This window comes from Pyrus communis, chromosome 14 (genome assembly GCF_963583255.1).
Source record: "Pyrus communis chromosome 14, drPyrComm1.1, whole genome shotgun sequence".
Taxonomy (NCBI): domain Eukaryota; kingdom Viridiplantae; phylum Streptophyta; class Magnoliopsida; order Rosales; family Rosaceae; genus Pyrus; species Pyrus communis.
In genome coordinates, this window is record NC_084816.1 from 5041550 (window position 1) to 5061996 (window position 20447).

Below are 20447 nucleotides of genomic sequence, written 5' to 3' on the forward strand. Positions count from 1 at the left end.
CTCATTGAATTGTCGTGGTGCTGTGGAATCTCGACCTCCATCTCTATTTGTGCAAGAAAGAAACAGAATTTGTTGAGGCAGGTGGGAATTTCAACAATTCAAAGAAAAAACCATGTTCCACCACATTATTCGCGGTTCAATCGTCGGTCCAGAAATCTGAATCGGGATTGTTGAACTGATCTTGGATTGGTCGAGATCGCCAAGTGAGCCACAAGAGTGGGTTGGGCCACGGAAGTGGGACGTTCCATGTGCGGGGCGCTTGGTCGTGGTTCGGAGCTAATAGCGCATTAGATTTGGGCTGAGGGAATGGTCAGCGCAACTCGGACCTACGCTGCTTGGGTAGCGATTTGGGCCTACTCGCGCTGGGCTTGGCTCGGCTGCCCTGTAGCGTGGGCTGCAGATTAGGCCGCCTGTTGGGCTACTTGAGCTGCTGCTGCAGCGCTTGGGCCTGGGCTTGGTCCTGGGTTTGGGCTGTTGTTGTGGCAACACATAAGGCCAAGGTCTGCTACCATAGAGCTGGCCCATTCCCTACTGACACAGTGGTCCCCATGGCTGCCATAGTGGTGGTGCTCCTTGGTGGCAAAGTTGCTCCTTTTGCCGCCACGTTGAGCCTTGTGGATCGTCGTGGTGGGACTACATGGCAATCTCCATCACTTGATCCGGATCTTTGAACGTAGGAATTTTCGTTCGTTGTGGTTTCCAAATTTCTTGTCATTCTACTTTTCTTTTACGTTTATTCAAAGAATTTTTTATATGAAAAAATTCTAGGAATAAGAACGTACGAAAAATCTACGAATGAACAAAAAATGAGAAACCTTGAATGGGAGAGTCTTCTTCGAGCGTGTGAATCAAACTCTCAATGAAAGCACCAATTTGTGGTTGCAAATTTCCGCCTTCTTCTTTTGGACGAAAATGAACCTACACCACCTTAGGTCAAGGCCAAGAGCCTCACACGCCCACGATGAATTTGGAGGGGGGGCTTTGGCCGAAGAACCTCTGATGCCAAAGTTAGAATTTGAGAGAGAAAGTGTATAGAGAATTTTATGAGAATAATAAACTTAGGTTTTTGGGAGAAATGAGAACTATTTATAGGGGTGTGGCCGGCCCCTATTTGGAGAAAAGGGGTCCGGCCACTTATGGTGATTTTTGGGTGTAATTGAAAGATATTATGTCAAAATAATATCTTGCAATCAATTAGAAAATTAATTAATTAATTAGGAAATTAATCAATTAATTTGGGTAATTAATCCTAATTTGAATGAATAATTGAGGGTTACCTTGTGGGGAGGATTTGATGAGGATGGATGAAATAGATTTTGAATAAATACCTATTTTGATGACTTTTTACCTTAATTGAGTCGTGATTGTCCGCTGCTTGCGCGTGAATGTTCCGGTGTGGCTCGAGTGTAATTTTGTTATTTTCATCTCGCCTCCAAAATTTTCTTGATTATTTTTTACTCCACATTATCTGCATGAGACTTAATGAAATGACGTCAAATAAAAAATAAAAAATTATTTGCATATATGAAACTATAATTGAAAAGGTTTTTACATGTAAGAAGTCAAGTAGCGCTAAAATTTAAATTTTGGTACTTTTGTAAGCATGGATAAAACTAGAGCACAAAAGTTTCCCACAAGAAATTTCTTTATCAGTTAAATTAAGGCTAACTAATGATCATTATTATAATCGAAGGATTGATTCTTAAGAGAACTGCGTAAAGAAACAAGGGAACAACGAAAACACTAACGCTTGGTAGAAGAATTCGATGTCACCAGAACAGGCGAATAATGGACATAAGGATTATAAGGGTCTGTCTCAGAGGGACGACTATCCTTATGATAAGGGTCTGTCTCGGTATACAACAACAAAAAGAGAGAAAAGAATTGCCGATGAATGGTTAGGAAAAGGTTATGAAGACATTCAGATGCCGTCGCACTTAAAAGCAACAAATAATATGCCAACTTTTGTCTAGTGAAGCATATTGTTGGATATTGTTTCATATATACTTTTCCGTTTTCGCTTATGATAGACACACTTAAATTTGTTATAAATTTGTTGAGATTCTTCAGAAGTCTATATATTATTTTTATCGAGAAGTAAATATGAATGTAGATGAATTTGTAAAAAGCAAATGAAATGGCCTAAATTAATCCTTCCGAAGTAATAAAATAAAATAAAATCCTCTTGTTAAGCATGCTTCACTTTTTGTCATGTTTTAGAAAGGAGAAGCTGGTTTCAGTTCAAAACAAATTAAACCAGAATAGGTTTGGTGGTTTGCATCCAAAGCGATGTGTTTGTCTCTCTTTGCGATAGTTCTTTGATGTTTTCAATAAGTTGAAGTACTTTATAATTTATTTACATTTATTTTTTGCATTTTAAGTTTCTCCATTACAAGTATAGTTTATTTATTTATTTTAACTATAAATATGCACCTATTTATATGTCATATAATAAATCTAATAAAGATATTTAAAAAAAAGCCTAGGCCAACAGTTAGGACCCTAATGGCCGCTCGATAATGGTCTAGCGATGTTTAAAGCATTGGTGTGAATGAAATATTTCTGGAAATCAAGCACAAAATGTCTTGATTACACTCCCTTTGCTGATTTCCGAATCACCCTTGTGATTATTCCTTCGAACAACGCAAAGCCCAGGTTTGAATGTTATAACCCACAACCCTTAGGTTGGATAAACTTTTCGGAGGTCGAACAAGGCGCTGGACTTCCGGGTTAGGGATCCATGTCCCCATGCCCCTAGGACGCCTATCGCAACCGTGCTTAATAGGGCTCGAGCCTCCCAAATTGCTAACCGAACACGACGAAATGGGCTAAAAGATACTCCACTAACACTATCAATTTAAATTTTTTAGATTCTTCTAACATCATATATATTGATAAGTAAATATGGATGTAAATGAATTTGTCAAAAAACAAATGAAATGGCCAAATTAATCATTGCAATGGAATTAAAAAAAAATTACTTTTGATAAGCATGCATCACTTTTGGATATGTTGGAGTTTCTAGAAAGGATGAGTTGGTTAATTAAACTAGAATAGGTTTTGTGGTTTGCATCCAATGTGTTATTAGTTAGTACGTAAGAGAGAAAACAAAAACTAAGGGGCCAGAAAACTAAACACGTCAAAAGACATGGGTTTCTTTACCATATGCGCTCCTAAATTTAGACCCATACCCCCTCCTTGAGTTGTTTATAATATGATCTCAATTCATCCATTGCTTAAACCAAACAAATAATTTATAATCACTTTAGCATCAATTTAAGAAACATACACCTTGAGCAATGGAGTCCTCAATCGGATATGCAACTTTCATTGCATCCTTGCTCATATGTCTCTCATCCTTTCCAACACCATTTGCAAATGCACGAGCGTCTCCATTAATTAGAAGTGTTTGCAAGCAAACCCAAGACCAATTTGGCTACAACTACAAGCAATGCATAAAATCTCTTTGGAAGGATATTCCAACTCGATCAGCATCTAATCTCAAAGATCTGGATACAGCCATTCTTAAATTAGCACTAACAAATGCACAACAAAGCAAAGCTTTCTTTGTCAATGCACTCAACACCACCGGCAACAATATTGTTAAGGGCTCCGGAGCAGTAAAACAATGTGCAGATTCATATGATTTTGCAGTAGACGGTTTCGCTTTCTCAGTGGGAGGGATCAAAGATAATGACAAATCGGTCTCCCAAATACTCACACAAGTACAAGACGAAATTGTTCGTTGCGAAAAGGCATTAACCTCTACCGAAATTGAACTTCCTTATTTAGTATCTTCGACAAACTTTTTGACCATGTTGTATAGGGATGTTACATTCCTCATTACTTCCCAGTTATTCCGTATCTAGAAAAGATAAGTGAACAATGTTTTAAATTCAGTACGCATTACTTAAATACTAAATAATAAACATATAATTAATGTATGTTTAATTTGTAAAAGAAAAGAAAAGAATGAAAAATTACTGTAAGAAAACAAAACACTGTTTTAATATTGAATCTTTCTATGTTGTTATTTTGATTGTCCATATATACTACACGTATACCCAGATAAACTACACGTTGAATTCTTAAGAACACAATTTGATATGCATCTTTAATCTTGACAGCATCAGTGGAAACTTTCAAACTATAATTCTTTGTTGATTATTCAAATTTGAAAAGATGACGAAAAGAACGCATGGCAATGTACATATATAACCATAATAGCATTTCAAATGACCGCACAACATGGAGTCACATTGATACTGATACAATTAGACTTTTGAGTTTTGAGGTTTGGATTTTCTTTTCCTCCACTTTTCTACTGCTTTCAGTTTTCAATGAGTTTTGGGTATACAATCACACAAAGAAAAAGCCAATTGGCAAGAAAGAGATCTAAAGATTGGTCCGTTGAGCACCCTTCCGTTGATATGATACACGGGTCAAAAGGAAGACTTGATTTCAGAGACGAAGTTGGTTCGCTCATTAAATTATCGTGGTGCTGTGGGAATCTCGACCTCCATCTCCGTCCGTGCAAGAAAGAGACATAATTTGTTGAGGCATGTGGGAATTTCAACAGCTCAAAGAAAAGGACCGTGCACCACCACAACACTTCCAACTCAAGGTCCGGTGCCAATATGCTGACTTCCTAGAAGCGAAGGGTCCACCATTGAAAAACCTGGTGGGTGCATTCCAGCAAGTCGTATTCCACTTTTAGAGACTAGTAAAACCTTAATATCGATCACATCCGTTGTAGCAAAAACAAATTGATAACTTTCAATATGGGCTTCGACTCCGATAGTGGAATACATTAGGTTTCTATAAGCCCTCAATACATTTTGGTACAAAATTAAAACTTAAGAGCTAGTTTGATAACCAATTCGTTTTAAGTTTTTAATTTTATTTTTAATTATATAGATTGATGAAAAATATGTGATCTGAAGATCAATGAAGATAGGCTAAGGATAGATGGTGAAAGCAGTGTGAATCGATGTTCTAAAAAGCAATCTAGACAGCTAGTCAGCACCACGATTAATTACTAAACGGTTAGAAAATCAAGTATGGCATCTACGTGGGTCTAGGCAGAATAAGTGTTTGTTTTGTTTTTTTAATTAACTTTGAGTCTTGACTCACCCTTTCCCAGACTGAAAAAGGAAACCAAGAATGTGATGTGATCGTCTCTCTTTGTGATAGTTCTTTGATGTTTTCAATAAATTGTAGTACTTTATATAATTTATTTGTATTTATATTTTTCATTTTAAGTTTACCCATTACAATTATAATTTTTACTTATTTATTTTTTTTAAATATATGTATGCACTTATTTGTATGTCGTATAATAAATTTAATTAAGATAAAAAAAACCTTTGGCCACTAGTTAGAACCCTACCCGCCGCTTGATAACAACCTAGCGATATTTAAAACATTGGTATGAACGAAATATATCTGGAAATCAAACACAAATATTTCTTGTTTATGCTCCCTCAGCTGATTTTCAGAATGCCCTTTTGATTATTCCTTCGAATGGTGTAAAGCCTAGGTTTGGATGTTATAATCCACAACCCTTAGGTTCCATAAACTTTCCAGAGGCCGGATGAGGTGCTGGACTTCCAGGTTAGGGGTCCATGTCCCCACGCTCATAGGCCGCCTATCGTAACCTCGCTTAATAAGGCTCGATCCTCCTAAGCTGCTAACTGAACATGACGAAATGGGCTAAAAGAAACTCCTCTAATACTATCAATTTGAATTTTTTAGATTCTTCTAACATCATATATATTGATAAGTAAATACGGATGTAAATGAATTTGTAAAAAAAAAAAACAAATGAAATGACTTAAATTAATCCTTGCGAAGTAATGAAAAAATCCTTTTGATAAGCATGCATCACTTGTGGTTATGTTGGAGTTTCTAGAGATGAGGAGTTGGTTAATTAAACTAGAATAGGTTAGGTGGTTTGCATCCAGTGTGTTATCAGTTAGTACATTAAAGAAAACACAAAAACTAAAGAACCAGAAAACTAAACACGTCAAAAGAAATGGGTTTCTTTACCTTCTGCACTCCTAAATTTAGACCCATACCCGCTCCTTGAATTGTTTATAAATATGATCTCCGTTCATCCATTCCATAAATCAAACAAATATTTGTAATCACTTCATCAATTTAAGAAACATACACCTTGAGAAATGGATTCCTCAATCGGATATGTAACTTTCATTGCATCATTGCTCTTATGTCTCTCATCGTCTCCAACACCATTTGCAAATGCAAGAGCATCTTCATTAGTTAGAAGTGTTTGCAAGCAAACCCAAGACCAATTCGGCTACAACTACAAGCAATGCGTAAAATCTCTTTGGAAAGATATTCCAACTCGATCAGCATCTAATCTCAAAGACCTTGACATAGCCATTCTTAAATTAGCACTAACAAATGCACAACAAAGCAAAGCTTTCTTTGTCAATGCGCTCAACACCACCGACAACAATATTGTTAAGGGCTCCGGAGCAGTAAAACAATGTGCAGATTCATATGATTTTGCCGTAGACGGTTTCGCTTTCTCAATGGGAGGGATTAAAGATAATGACAAATCGGTCTCCCAAATACTCACACAAGTACAAGACGAAATTGTTCGTTGCGGAAAAGCATTGACCTCTACCGAAATTGAACTTCCTTATTTAGTATCTTCGACAAACTTTTTGACCATGTTATTTAGGGATGTTGCATTCCTCATTACTTCCCAGTTATTCCATATCTAGAAAAGATACGTGAACAATGAATACTAAATAATATATATATATATATATATATGATTACTCTATATTTAATTTGTAAAAGAAAAGAAAATGAAAAATTACTGTAAGAAAACAAAAAGTTGTTTTAATGTTGAATCCTTCTGTGTTGCTGTTTTGGTTGTCCATATTACACATATACCCAAATATACCACACGTTGAATGCTTTAGAACACAATTTGCTATGCATCTTTAATCTCGACAGCATCAGTGGAAACTTTCAAACTATAATTCTTTTATTGATTATTCAAATTTGAATAGATGAAAGAAACGCATGGCAATGTTCATATATAACCATGATAGCATTTCCGATGACTACGATATGGAGTCACATTGATACTGATACAATTACACTTTTGAGTTTTGAGGTTTGGATTTTCTTTTTCTCCACTTTTCTACTGCTTTCAGTTTTCAATGAGTTTTGGGTACACAATCATACCGAAAAAAAAAAAAGAAAAAAAAAAGCCAATTGTCAAGAAAAAGTTATAAAGTTTGGTCACGTTGAGCACCTTTCCGTTGATAGGATGCATGGGTCAAAGTGAAGACTTGAGTTCAGAGACGAAGTTGGCTCGCTCATTGAATTGTCGCGGTGCTGTGGAATCTCGACCTCCATCTCTATCCGTGCAAGAAAGAAACAAAATTTGTCAAGGCAGGTGGAAATTTCAACAATTCAAAGAAAAAACCGCGTTCCACCACACTACTTCCAACTCAAGGTCTGGTGCCAATATGCTGACTCTCCTAGAAGCGAAGGGTAGGACTTTTCACCATTGGAAAATTGGTGGGTGCATTCCACCAAGTCGTATTCCTCTTTCATAGACTAGTAAAACCTTAATATCGATCACATCCGTTGTAGCTGAAATAAGTTTCAAATTAGATCTTATTTCTTTTATGGCTAACTCATGACATCATGAATTTGACGGGTGGTGTTGGAAAATATAGAAAAAAAGTATTTTAGAGATTTGATTTGATATGATTTTATTTTATTTGGTCGAGGTTTCCTTATCTTGTGGACAATGATTGTTTTGATTTATTTCCTAGCATTTCTCTTTTGTAATCTTATAAATACCTCCTTATGGAGAAGAATAAAATATTGAAGTTGTATTCGAGAATTATGAGATTGTAGAGAATACTAAAATTATCTTAAATCATTTATTTTCAATTTAGTATCATAACAGAGTTCGATTAGGGGCTTTGATGGTTGATGGGCTGGGGTTGTACAAACGGATTGGCATTGACCATGAGTCAAATAACAACCGTTTTTTACCCGTTCCCTATTTTGTCATGTTCTGGTTTGAGCGATGGAGGCTTGAAAAAATGTCCTGAAATGAAGGATCTTACAGGAACCAAGAGCCAAGCAAAAAAAAGTTTGCTAAATTTGGAAAAACCCCTAAATCCAGAGCTGCAGAGGTACACACACAAAGCAAAGATTGTGAGAGATACATTCATCGGCAAAACTTTGACCCCCTCCCTCCTTTGCTCTTCATTTCTACCTCTCATTTTCTTATGGTTTTGAAATCGTCGTCCATCTCAAAAATTCTGTATCTTTCATTCTGTTTCCGAAACTCGATTTTCCCCTGTTTTTAAAATGCGGGTTTGCTTTCGTTTCTCCATTTCTCCTTTCCTGGTCCTAGAGCTGCCCAAATTGTAATCCTAGTGCTGCCAAAGTTGTGATAAGTTTGGATGTAATATCATCCGAATCCTTTGAATTTGTTTTCTTTAGCGAAACCCGATTTTCTTCAGTTTTTACAATGCGGGTTGGATTTTGTTTCCGCAGTTCTGTATTCATAGTACTAGTGCTGCCCAAATTGTTCTAGGTTTGGATGTAGTAAATTGTTCGCTTAGTTTTGTACATTTTCGGGTTTCTGTGTTTTCGAGATTTTGTTCAAAGAAGTAGATATGGGTATTGGAGCAGAGGCTGTACTAGTTTGTGTATGGAGATTTGTTAAGTTTTCCATGAAAACTAGTAGCCTATGTGTACAGAAGCATCCGTTTATTTCTGCCACTTTGTTCTTCTGCTACCTCTTTTATGTATTTTTCAATCTTTTTGTCTTCTGGTTTCCGTTTCTTGTCTGCATTGCTGTTCTTGTTAGATTGTTTTACTCTTCCGGAGGACTCACATTCGTAGAAGAGGTCAAACGGGATGAGAAACGGAGTAGTAATGATCGGGTGCCATGTGTAAAACCCGATCAACCTGTTGGAGATGGTGATGTTGTCAACCGAGATGGGAGCTCCTTCACTAGACAGAAAAGCAGACGAACAAATGTTTCAAGAAGGTGCATAGAAGCCGGTGCCCAAGATTATTATAATGTGGGGAAACACATTTCTATTTCGAAAACTTTGAATGGTGGTTTGATTGGTGGAACTGCATTGATTGACAGAAGCAAGAAAGCAGTCGTGGAGGAGAAGGCTAAATGTGGTTTTGATCAGGGAGAGAGTTCCGCGGCGAAAGCATCAGCGGAAGAAAGTATTCAGGCTCTCGTTGAGCAGCACCATTCGGTCCTAGATTCCGACATTTCAGAATCTCAGTTGTTGTCGTCTGACGACTCAGATGAACAACCGGGAAAATTAGAAGGCGACGGGACTAATAGAGGAGAGGCACAAGAGAGTGGAAACAAGGCGGTGCAGTGGACAGACGATGATCAGAGAAATCTCATGGATCTCGGGCTTTCGGAGATAGAAAGGAACAAAAGGCTGGAAAGTTTGATTGCCAGAAGAAAAGCAAGAAAGTTGTTCAAAATACAGGTTGAGAAAGGTCTAATTGACTTGGATACTATCATACCAGGTCAGATTGCTCCGATATTAATATCGAAAAACAACCCCGTCGATTACGCAAAATTAGTTTCTAGTGATTTGGACACACCTGGTTCAGCCCCTTCCATTTTGTTACCAATGCAAAATCCATTTGATCTTCCGTACGATCCGCATGAAGAGAAGCCGAACCTTATGGCGGATAGTTTCCAACAAGAATTCACGGCGGTTCACCAGAAGGAAATGCTTTTTTGCCGGCACGAGAGCTTCTCTTTGGGAGCTGCTTCTTATCCATTGGAACCCAAGAGAAAATCACTGGATGGATTGGGGTGCTCCAGATTTAAAAAACAATTAGGTGAGACGAGCTTTTCGTGTTTCCCACTTTCGAAATTTTTTTATTGCCTGTGGTTCAAGTTATGGTTCTTAACTGCATCCATATTTCTTTTTCTCTGCAGAGATAGGACCTCACGATAGGCATATCGAAAGAATGTTGTCGGGTAAGCATGACGAAGTTATCGAAGCTCTGTTGTCAAAAGCACGCGAGAACATGTCCGACATTGGCAACGGTGCTGATACTGCTGAAAGCAGAACTGAATCCCCTCTTCCGGCAACAAGCTCAGTGGAACCGAAAGATGAAGGAAACAGAGAAACTCAGAGGGTGATCGATACAACAGCAACGAACAACAAGGAAAATAAAGGTGTAGAGATGCAGCCACACGTAACTGATGACAGCAACGACGAGTCAAGCTCAACTTCATATTCCGAAGACGATGAACAGAGTTTTCATTTTGCTAGACCTGGACCCTCTCAAAATGCAGGATCAAAATTGAGGCGTATTCCACCAAAACCCCTAGATTGTTCGATTCCGAAGAGCAAATCTGCAAAGGAGCCGTTGCATGATTCTAGCCCGTCTGCGCACGAAAGAAGCAGGTTGGAAGAACGCTTGTTTTATTCTGAAAGGGGTACTTGTCATACTCCTACATACTCTATAGCGTCTGACCTACAGGTGGAGGTTTCGGAGGTTGGTTCACCTCCGCTGACAGACGGGGCCAATTCACCCACGGATAGAGAATCTGTGACATTGGATGGCGACTTTGAAAAAGAGTACATGTGGGCAGCGTCGTCTCAATCATCAAAAACAGAAGAAAGTGAATCAAAACCAAGGGACGTGCGAGGACTCAGCGAGAAAGACCTTGCAAGCATCAGATTTTCGGGAAACAATAAGAACAGCAAGGATGCTGCTGAATCATCATCCATGCAACCAGATGAACTGGATGATGTGTGCTCGTTGTCGTCTTCAATAACAGAAATATATGGAGACGGCCAAGTCCATTCGTTGAGTTATAATGGAAAGAGTTACGATGATGTCAGGCAAGCAGTCGAAAAAGTTGGAAAGCTAAAGGCTTCTAGCTCATGCAATGTACTTTCACTCGAAAATCAAGACGAAGCAATGAAATCGAATGAACAGCGGGTGGCTCATCCTTCTGCAAAACTAGAGGTCAGTGCTTTTATGTTGTGATAGAGTAATGTGGCTGAAAAAAATTCTAATAGAATTTAAGAAATGAGTAGTTCAAATTCCAACCAATGTACAACACCCAAGTTTGAGCCCCAATTCTCGTAGACTCAAGTGAATGTCTTTATATCTGCTAAAAGACTTCCAATTAATCTTTTACATGCAAAAACCTCTCTCTCTCTCTGTCTGATCAGTTTGGATATTGAACAGGAATCGAATCCTCCTGATGAGACGACAAAGAAGGTGAACACGCCAGCAGCCAATGAGACTGATAGTTTGAAAGATGAGAAGATGAATGCAGGCAGAGACGGTGGAGACCAGATATTGGTTAAGCAAGACATTGTGGGAGAGCCGTCAAAGGCAAAGGAGGGGACTATTTCAGTATCTAGCAGGCATTTGGAGGGAAATTCTATGAATACTGCCGAACGTGATGCTTCCTTGTACGCTAAGCATCCTACCAAGGACAATAAGAATTCAAATTGTATTGAGGGAGATCAACAGAAAACTGAAAATGACGACAAAAAAGAACTTGATGTGAAAATAAACTCGAACCCAACTCAAGGCAGAAAGGATGAGCAAGGTACCATAGAACGTGGAGTTTCTGGTGATCCTATTGCATCAGCTATGCAGAAAGATCGGGTGATTGAAGATGTTGCCGTTGCATCCACTTCTTCTTCATCATCATCGTCATCTCCGACATCTGTGTTACTGGAAGATACCTCAAGGGATCAAGCGTCCTCGTCAAATTACAATCCTGAAAGACAAATGGGTGCCCCAGAATCTGAGGTGGGAGGCAACGTGAAAAGTGATTTATCCACAGTGAAGCCACACGACAGCATATTGTTGACGCCTCAAACTGCAATGCAACCTGTTCAGGAATCAACTAGTGACCGATCAAATGCAAGTCTTTCAAAGAAGTTGCAGGTTTGTAACTGTTAGAAACTAAAGATACATGCTTTCAATCAAATTTTATGATTTTTTGTTTCTCTAGTAACATCTTCTCTCGTGATTTGTGGAATCAAAATGGTAATTAAAATTAAAACGATTTGACTGATGTTTGCATTTCATATAACAGAAACAATGTATGCCTCCAGAGAAGTCCACCGAGGAAGCCAACATCGTACTGACTGAGCAAGCTGAAGAAATTGGAGATTTATCACAAAAAGTGAGAGAAGCAACTTCGGAATTGAAAAAACAAGCTGCGGAAATTGGAAAAGTATCGGAAAAAGCAAAAGAAGCTGCTGCAGAACTTAAAAAACCAGCTGAAGAAACAGGAATTTTGTCACAAAAGGCAACGGAGGAGGCTACTTTAGACTTGAAAAAATCAGCCGAAGAAACTGGGAGCGCGTCACAAAAGGCGAGAGAGGTTGTTGCTGAGATGAAAAAGCCTACTGAAGAAATTGTAAATGTGTCACAAAAGGCAACAGAAGCTGCTGCAGAATTGATAAAACCAGCTGAAGCAATCAAAGATATTTCGGAAAAGGCTACAAAGGTTGATGCAGATTTGAAGCAACCAGTTGAAGTAACATCCAATGTATCACAAAAAGCAACAAAAGCTGCTACACAGTCGAAAATACCTGTTGAGGAAGTTGAAGATGTATTGGCAAAACCAATAAAGGTTGATGCAGACATAAACAAACCTGTTGAACAAATAGGAAATATATCACAAAAAATAACAGAAGCTGCTTTAGAATTGAAAAAACTGAGTGATGAAATTGGAAGTGTATCAACAAAAGAAGCCAGGGCTACCGCAGAGGTGAAAAAACCGGCTCAAGAAATTGGAAGTGTGTCACAAAAAGCAACAGAAGTTCCGGTGCAACTGAAAATACCACCTGAAGAAGTTGGAAGTATATCTCAGAAAGCAAGTGATGCTCCTGCAAAATTAAAACATTCAACCGATGAAATTGTAAGTGTCTCACAAAAAGCAAGCGAGGTTCCTTCAGAACTGAAAAAACCAGCTGAAGAAATTGGAAGTGTATCGCAAAAATCATCACAGACCACCAAAGAATCAAAACAACTAGCTGAAAAAATTGAAAACGTACAAGGAAAAAAAATAGAGGCAGTAGCAGAGTTGAAAAAACCAGCAGAGGAAATTGGAAACGTTTCAATGGGAGCAACTGCAGAATTGGAAAAGCCAGTTGAAAAGGTTAGGAGTGAATCACAAAGAGCAACTGAGGGTACTGCAGAACTGAAAATTTTTGGGGAAGAAGTTGGAAGTGCATCACAAAAAGGGACAAAGGATCGTGCAATATCGAACAAATCATCTGAAGAAATTCAAAGTGGATCACAGAAAATGACAGAGGCTCTAGAAAAAATAAAAAATCCAATTGAAGAAATAGGTAATGTGTTACAACAAGCAACAATGACTGGCCTAGAATTGATACTACCACAAAAAACATCAATGGTTGCTGCAGAATCAAAAAAATCAGCCGAAAATGTTGAAAATATGTTGGGGAAAACAACAGAGGATAGTACAGAGTTGAAAAAACCACCTGAAGAAGTTCGAAGTGTTTCTCAAACAGAAACAGACGCATCCACAAAAATGAAAGAAACAGCCGAAGAAACCGGAAGTGTACCATTGAAAGCAACTGAGGCTGCTGCAGAAATGAAAAAACCTGCTGAAGAAACTGGGAGTGTATCGACAAAAGCAACTAAGGTCCCAGTACAATTAAAAAGGCAAACTGAAGAAATTGCAGGTGCGTCACAAAAAGCAGCAGAGATTCCGGGAGAATTGAAAAGGCCGGCTGAAGAAATAAGAATTGGATCAGAAAAATCAATAGAGTCTGCAGCAGAATTGAAAAAACCAGCTAAAGAAAATGAAGCAGTGCCACAAAAAGTAGTAGAGATTCCGAGACAACTGAAAAGGCCAGCTGAAGAAAAAGGAATTGGCTCAGAAAAATCAATGGGGTCTGCAGCAGAATTGAAAAAATCAACTAAAGAAAGCGAAGCAACCTCACAAAAAGCAGTAGAGATTCTGAGAGAACTGAAAAGGCCAACTGAAGAAAAAGAAATTGGATCACAAAAATCAATAGAGTCTGCAGCAGAATTGAAAAAACCAGCTAAAGAAAGCGAAGCAGCGTCACAAAAAACAGCAGAGATTTCGAGAGAACTGAAAAGGCCAGCTGAAGAAATAGGAATGGGATCGGAAAAATCAATTGAGTCTGCAACAGAATTGAAAAAACCAGCTAAAGAAACCAAAGATGCATCACAAAAAACATCAGATCCTGCTACAAATTTAAACAAACAGGCTAAAGGGAGTGAAGACACATCACAAAAAGCATCGGAGCCTGGTGCAGTTTTAAAAAAAACAACTGAAGAAAGTGGAAATGTTTCGCAGAAAGCAACTGGGGTTTCTTCAGGTGGAAAAACTGATAATGTAGCACATAACACTACTGATGGAGCTATTGAGGTGAAAAAGCCAATTGAAAAAATTGTAAATGTGTCAACAAAAGCAACGGAGGTTGCTCCCGAATTGAAAAAAACAACTACTGAGGCTACTGCAGAATTGAAAAAACAAGTTGAAGAGATTAAAACTTGACAGAGACTCTAGTGAAGATAGGGGAAATGTATCACGAACAGCAAGCAAGGTAAGCAAAGTATACATTCCACGAAAAGTGCGTTTTTTCTTCTTGGTGAATAAGCAAACATTTTACAGACCTCGTTGTCTACAAACCTCAAATATAAGAAAACATTTTATATAAATCACGTACTCACAAAATTAATTTTGTTCTCTCTTTAGAAGCTGGAAGAGCGGAATCTTATTTACATTGAGTTTTTAAGACTAACGAACGCAAAACTTGTTAAATTGAACAGGTACTAGAAGATTCTCCAAGAAAGACTCTTGAAGATGGTGATCGAGTAGTTGGTGACAAGGAATTCCAGAATAAGTTAGAAGACGTTAATCTGTAGAAGGAGGTGCAGGTGGACTTCTAAGCCAGCTGATGCCAGAGGCAAATTAGAAGCCATCCAAGATGTAGATTGTGAGTCAAAAACTTCTAAAATATGAACAGGCTATTGATCCATCAAGCCGAAATAGTAAAAAGTAGTATAATGATCCGCGTAACCACTGTAGAATAATAGATAATATGGTGTTCAATAACAATTTACCAGATTCATTTGGCTCTCCGGAGGATTAGAGTAAGAAACCTTTGTGTGTTTTTAATATTTGTAACAAATCAAAATTCTTTTGTATTTCCCTTTTTTTTGGGAATTAAATGTGGATATATCTACTTTGTTGGACTCGGATATGTTTATACCTTATATTTTCTATAAAGTACTACAACTGAAGGAATTCAACTCAGTTGAATAAGATCATGAACAGATTCAGGTATGCAACTCTGAAGTATTCTAGTAAATTTGATGCGGTTCATGGAAACAGTGTGTATGGTGCCACCATATTCCCTCACAATATTGGTCTTGGGCATCCAGGTTAGCTTCCTTCTTTTGGTTTTTAAGTTCAAAGATGTGAATGATCCCCTTTTTCACTTGTTTTTGTTGATGCCTTGTTTGGTTACTAAGAAAATGTTGGAAAAGAATTGAAATTTTAAGTTTAGAATCCCTACTGATGACTCAAAAGGATACAGTTACGTTACTGGTAACTGAATCACAATGGATCAAGGATTTCATCTTTTTTCTGGAACAGTAATTTAGTCTTATACGTCTATAATCCTTACATAACAGTTTAAAAGATCTTGAGTCTCTCCACCTGCCAATTGGTTTTGCGTTGGATGCTCATATGGGATTAGATCAGGCTAATTACATGGTAGGTGTTTGGATGGAGTGACGCTACATATGAGGGGGAGTGTTGAGACTACGAATTCCACATCGGAGAATTACTTGCCAATTGGTTTTGAGTGGGATGCTCACATTCTAATAGCTCGCAGAGTGTAACTACCATATTGGTTGATTCGTGTTGGCATTGAGTTAAACCGAATGATATAAAGAAGGGAAAAAAAGGAAAAAAGAAGAAAAAGGTGGAGTTAAATTACTAATTTATAGATACGAGTTCCGTTTCAGTCCTGCATTTCCCTTAACATTTTGTGAACTGTGTGACAGAGATGCTGATTTGGCTGAAAGGATTGGTGCTGCAACCGCTCTTGAAGTCAGGGCTAGTGGCATTCAATATACTTTTTCTCCTTGTGTTGCTGTAAGTCACTAGGGACATATGTTTGAGATTACAATGAGACTGATGAAATTGAATGGATTAGTAAAGCAATTCACTTGAATGAGTTTCGAGTCTTTCGACAGGTGTGCAGAGATCCCAGATGGGGAAGATGCTATGAGAGTTTCAGGGAAGACACTGAAATTGTTAGAAAGATGATGACCGTTGTTACAGGCTTGCAGGGGCAGCCACGCAAAGGACGTCCAAAGGGATACCCTTTTGTTATGGGAAGGTAAGTAGAAGCTGTTAGAAATAATTTCATAAATTCCATGTTCGTTTTATTCCAGAAACAAAACTATTGCATGTGCCAAGCATTTTGTCGGAGATGGAGGTACACATAAAGGTATAAATGAGGGGAATACCATATCATCTTACGAAGACTTAAGAGAGGATTCATATGGCACCATTTCGGGACTGTATTTCTCAGGGAGTTTCTACTGTTATGGCATCCTATTCCAGCTGGAATGGAAGTAAATTACATACTTCCTACTGATCCGTTTGATGCAACTTGCTAACATTAGAATCATATAGTGAAATTCAAGTTAATTAATTAAGCACAATTTTATTGGTCTTAGATGTGACTTTCAGATATATCATGGTTTTTTTAAAAGTAGCTTCTCTATGTCAGATAAATAACAGGGTTTTTTATGCTGCAGGGTTTTGTTATTTCTGGGGAATCACTTGACTGACTTTGCACACCTCGAGGTTCGGACTATCGTTTCTGTATTTCATCTGCCGTTGATGCAGGAGTTGACATGGTAGATATTGAACTCCAAGACTAAATTTTTTGTTTCAATCCTTGATTTGCACTTCTTTTGCCTAAATGCCAAGGTATGCAGGTGATGGTGCCTTTCAGATATGAACAGTTTGTGGACGATTTGGTATGTCTGGTGGAACATGGGGAGATACCAATGTCCAGGATAGATGATGCTGTTGAAAGAATACTGAGAGTGAAGTTTGTTGCGGATCTTTTTGAGCATCCGTTGTCCGTTAGATCCTGCTAGACATAGTTGGTTGCAAGGGAAGTTCATAGAGCCAGCATGTTTCGTATTTTTTTTCTTAATTGCATGTCTGAATTCATCCTATTCTTTTCTTATGTTACCTTATACCGTGCTGCTGGCTCCTTGTCATTATAGTCACCTGGCACGAAGGGTGGACTATGGGATGTTTTCTTAGAGCGGATACAAATCATACGGTCAGAATCAGATCAATGTACAGTGTCAGTTTGCAATTCGGTTTCATTACAATAAAGAGAGAGAAGAACAAGGTTTCCAGTCACATATATCCCGACTGCAGCTTTGTATCCCAACTGATATTATTGACAATGGTATGTCTTAGAGCTGGTTTGGTATTACTGTACTTTGAAAAAAAACCGCTTCTGCTGTGCTGTGAGAATAAGTTCATTTTTGCTGCTTCACGTTTTCAGTTTTTTTTCATCCAAAACTGTGAAAATAAGCTACTTTTAAGTGTTTACCAAACACCTTTTTGAGCTCAATTTTTTTTTTATAGCCATTTTTTATAAAAGCACATCAGTACTAAACCAGTACTTAACTTATACTTTTTAATTTGTTGAACTGTTTATCCGATTCTTATTACTCACACAGAAATGAAATCGTTTAATCTGTGATTACATTAACTAATGTTATTCACATATGATGTATCTTCTGCTTTCCGACCTTCCATATTCTTTACCTTGAGATGTAGAAATAGGTCCCCCCCCCCCCGAGAGACTATTCCCAGATATCTCCATTGGGCCACTGAAGAGCATCGTAGAATCAAACCCTACTGCAAAGTCCACTCATATCTTTGCTTTTGATATAACCAGTAATTAGAGACTATGGAGCCCTTTCTTAGCAGGGATCCCGTGTAACTGTAGCAAAAAGGGGGACTTAGGCCCCCATAGGGAATTCTGCTGTGCATTTGGCAATTTGAGAGAGAAGAATCAGAATATGAGTTGAGAAAATGGTGAGAAAACAAGATGGCCGAAAGTAGTGGGATAGTGAGATACTATATGTATGTGGTTAGAATTAGTTTTTGAGATGTTAATCAAACTAGGAATAAAGTGGTACAGGATGCCTTCCTCTCCAAGTTGCATAAAGGGTTGGAAAAAAATGGTGATTAGTTTTGTCATTTTACTGTGAAAAACCCTAAAATGACTATATTGCCCATGCTGGTCGAGATTCTTTACTCCATATGCAGGGTTGAATAAAACAGCATCTCATTGACCGAGAAAATTATATTTGGCACGGTTACACAATAAGTGAGACGGATAGAAAGGGTATATTCCCTATTTCACCCAAGATTTTGCCTGACTTGGGGGTATAACTCTATATGCCTATCTCGAAATTGGAACAAAATGAAAAACACCACAGTGCAACTAGAGCATTGTGTTCATTGTTTTGCCATTTTGTTTAACTGGTGTGCTCTGAAATAACGAGTTTCCTTTTGTATAAAGTTGAAGTTTCAAGTAGTAAATCACGTGAAGTTGTTTTTAGTTTTTCATTTTTTTTTTCTCTCCCTCAATTCTCTCATCCTTTTTCTTTAACCATCTGTTGGAGAAAAGTAACACATCGGAATGTCTACTATATGACGTGCACATCGATATTATTAGGGGTGGATTGAATCCGCCGAGGGGTTACACATAAGATGGATGGATAGGCAAGGTGTTCAACAATGATGACGAGAGATTTCATGTTCGATTAGGGGTGAATGTCATGGACAGAAACCTTACACCGGACATGAATGAGTTTGATCAATTCATGGGTTTATAAGGGTAGGAAAATAGCATCACCTAACAAAACCTGTGTATGGTTATAGATCATTAGTCCAACTCCGCAATTAGTTCCACAAAAACCTTGCTACGAGGGAGAAAAAACTTCAAAGTGAGCATCCAGACCACGTGACTCGTCTCCTATATTCTAACCCTCACCCAATGCACGTGTCCCTCACCATTTGAATCCGTTGTTGTACCACAGTAGTGCGGTAGCCTTACTGAATACTCCCTCTTTCTAAGGATAGAGATGGAAAACTCAACTTCCAAAAGTATGCTTGTAGTGTCATTGAACTTTATGGAGCTAAATAGTAGGTAATAATTGTTAGCTTGTCTTACTTGATGGCATTGCATATAACTAGTTCAAAGTAGCACTTAATTAGAAGCAAGATTCTTCTTCCAAATAAATAAAAGAAGGAAGGCTAAAGGAAATACATACAAGTCAATCATATTCCCACCAAAAGAGAATCTTAAATACAAACAACAACGACCAAGCTTAATAGGACCGACTGTATGAATGTTAAAACGTTACTATACTCAGTTTTACTCTAAATCTTTCGTTAATTCCAATAAAAGAGAATCTCAAATCCTATATATATAATACACTGACTGAGAGAAAAGGGTAAAGTAGTCTTTCTGCTAATAAAAAGCTACTTAATTAGTCTAAATCTGAACAGAGAACAATCAAAACTCTTTTAACATTTATTTAGTTGGTAGGTGCCGTACACTTAGAATCACAAAACCACCATGATCAAAACCAAATCCAGCACAGAAAACATGAACCGAAAATTACAAATCTGTTCTATATCCTGTTTAGTGCTATATATTATTATAAATTCATAATGAAGACTGTTTGACTTCTTAAAGTTAACGAATCATTTGTCACTAACAGTAAATAATGGGTTGACACATATACTGAAGTGAGTATTAAAATCACAAAAGTTAATGATTTCCACAATCCTCACATTGTTTATGTCTAATGGGTTGAACAAATCAAAAGATATAAATTAGAGGAGTGTGGAAGGAAAATGAAGGTGTGTGAAAATCATAACCACGAAAAAACAAACTTTATTTTCATGCATCAAACTGTGTTTTCGGTAAGGAAATAATACTTCTCACATGTAACAAGCCGAGTAATTTATAGTGTAATGAAATCATTAATCAACATCCCTAGTAGGGATCTTCTTACCTAATTAGAAGAGGATCTCATAGAAACAAAGCCAGAAAAGTGACTGAAGAAGCATAAGATGCTTGAGTTAGTGCAGGGAAGAGTCAGCATGTGGTCAGCATTTGATCAAAGTTTTGGACTTTGAAAGTCTTGCCTAGTCAACTTGCCCATTTTTTGAACCAAAGTTCAGTGCGACAGTCTAAAAAGGGCTAAAAGTAGGCCGTTTTACTTGCCAATTACCATCGAATTCCAAACATAAGTGCTCTATGACTTGGCCTCTTTGAATTGAAAACCCAGCATTC

General features: G+C 37.8%; 4 protein-coding genes and 1 pseudogene across 4 annotated transcripts; all 5 read left to right on the plus strand.

The window, feature by feature from the left end:
• Positions 1 to 3299: 3299 nt before the first annotated feature.
• LOC137714825 (uncharacterized) lies at positions 3300 to 3869 on the plus strand. The gene has a single exon (XM_068453956.1). It carries the CDS (start codon positions 3300 to 3302, stop codon positions 3867 to 3869), a length of 570 nt encoding a protein of 189 aa, XP_068310057.1.
• Positions 3870 to 6182: 2313 nt separating this feature from the next.
• Positions 6183 to 6752, plus strand: LOC137714820 (uncharacterized). The gene has a single exon (XM_068453950.1). The coding sequence runs from the start codon at positions 6183 to 6185 to the stop codon at positions 6750 to 6752; it is 570 nt and encodes a 189-aa protein (XP_068310051.1).
• Positions 6753 to 8093: 1341 nt separating this feature from the next.
• LOC137714244 (probable GPI-anchored adhesin-like protein PGA55) lies at positions 8094 to 13542 on the plus strand. Its single transcript, XM_068453502.1, has 5 exons — positions 8094 to 9888; positions 9989 to 11031; positions 11257 to 11970; positions 12122 to 13483; positions 13519 to 13542. The coding sequence occupies exons 1-5, from the start codon at positions 8682 to 8684 to the stop codon at positions 13540 to 13542; spliced, it is 4350 nt and encodes a 1449-aa protein (XP_068309603.1). The 5' UTR covers positions 8094 to 8681.
• Positions 13538 to 15285, plus strand: LOC137714722 (uncharacterized). The gene is made up of 2 exons (XM_068453865.1): positions 13538 to 14633; positions 14860 to 15285. The coding sequence occupies exon 1, from the start codon at positions 13589 to 13591 to the stop codon at positions 14582 to 14584; it is 996 nt and encodes a 331-aa protein (XP_068309966.1). The 5' UTR covers positions 13538 to 13588; the 3' UTR covers positions 14585 to 14633; positions 14860 to 15285.
• On the plus strand, positions 14611 to 17211 carry LOC137714245 (uncharacterized; annotated as a pseudogene).
• The last annotated feature ends 3236 nt before the right edge of the window (positions 17212 to 20447 follow it).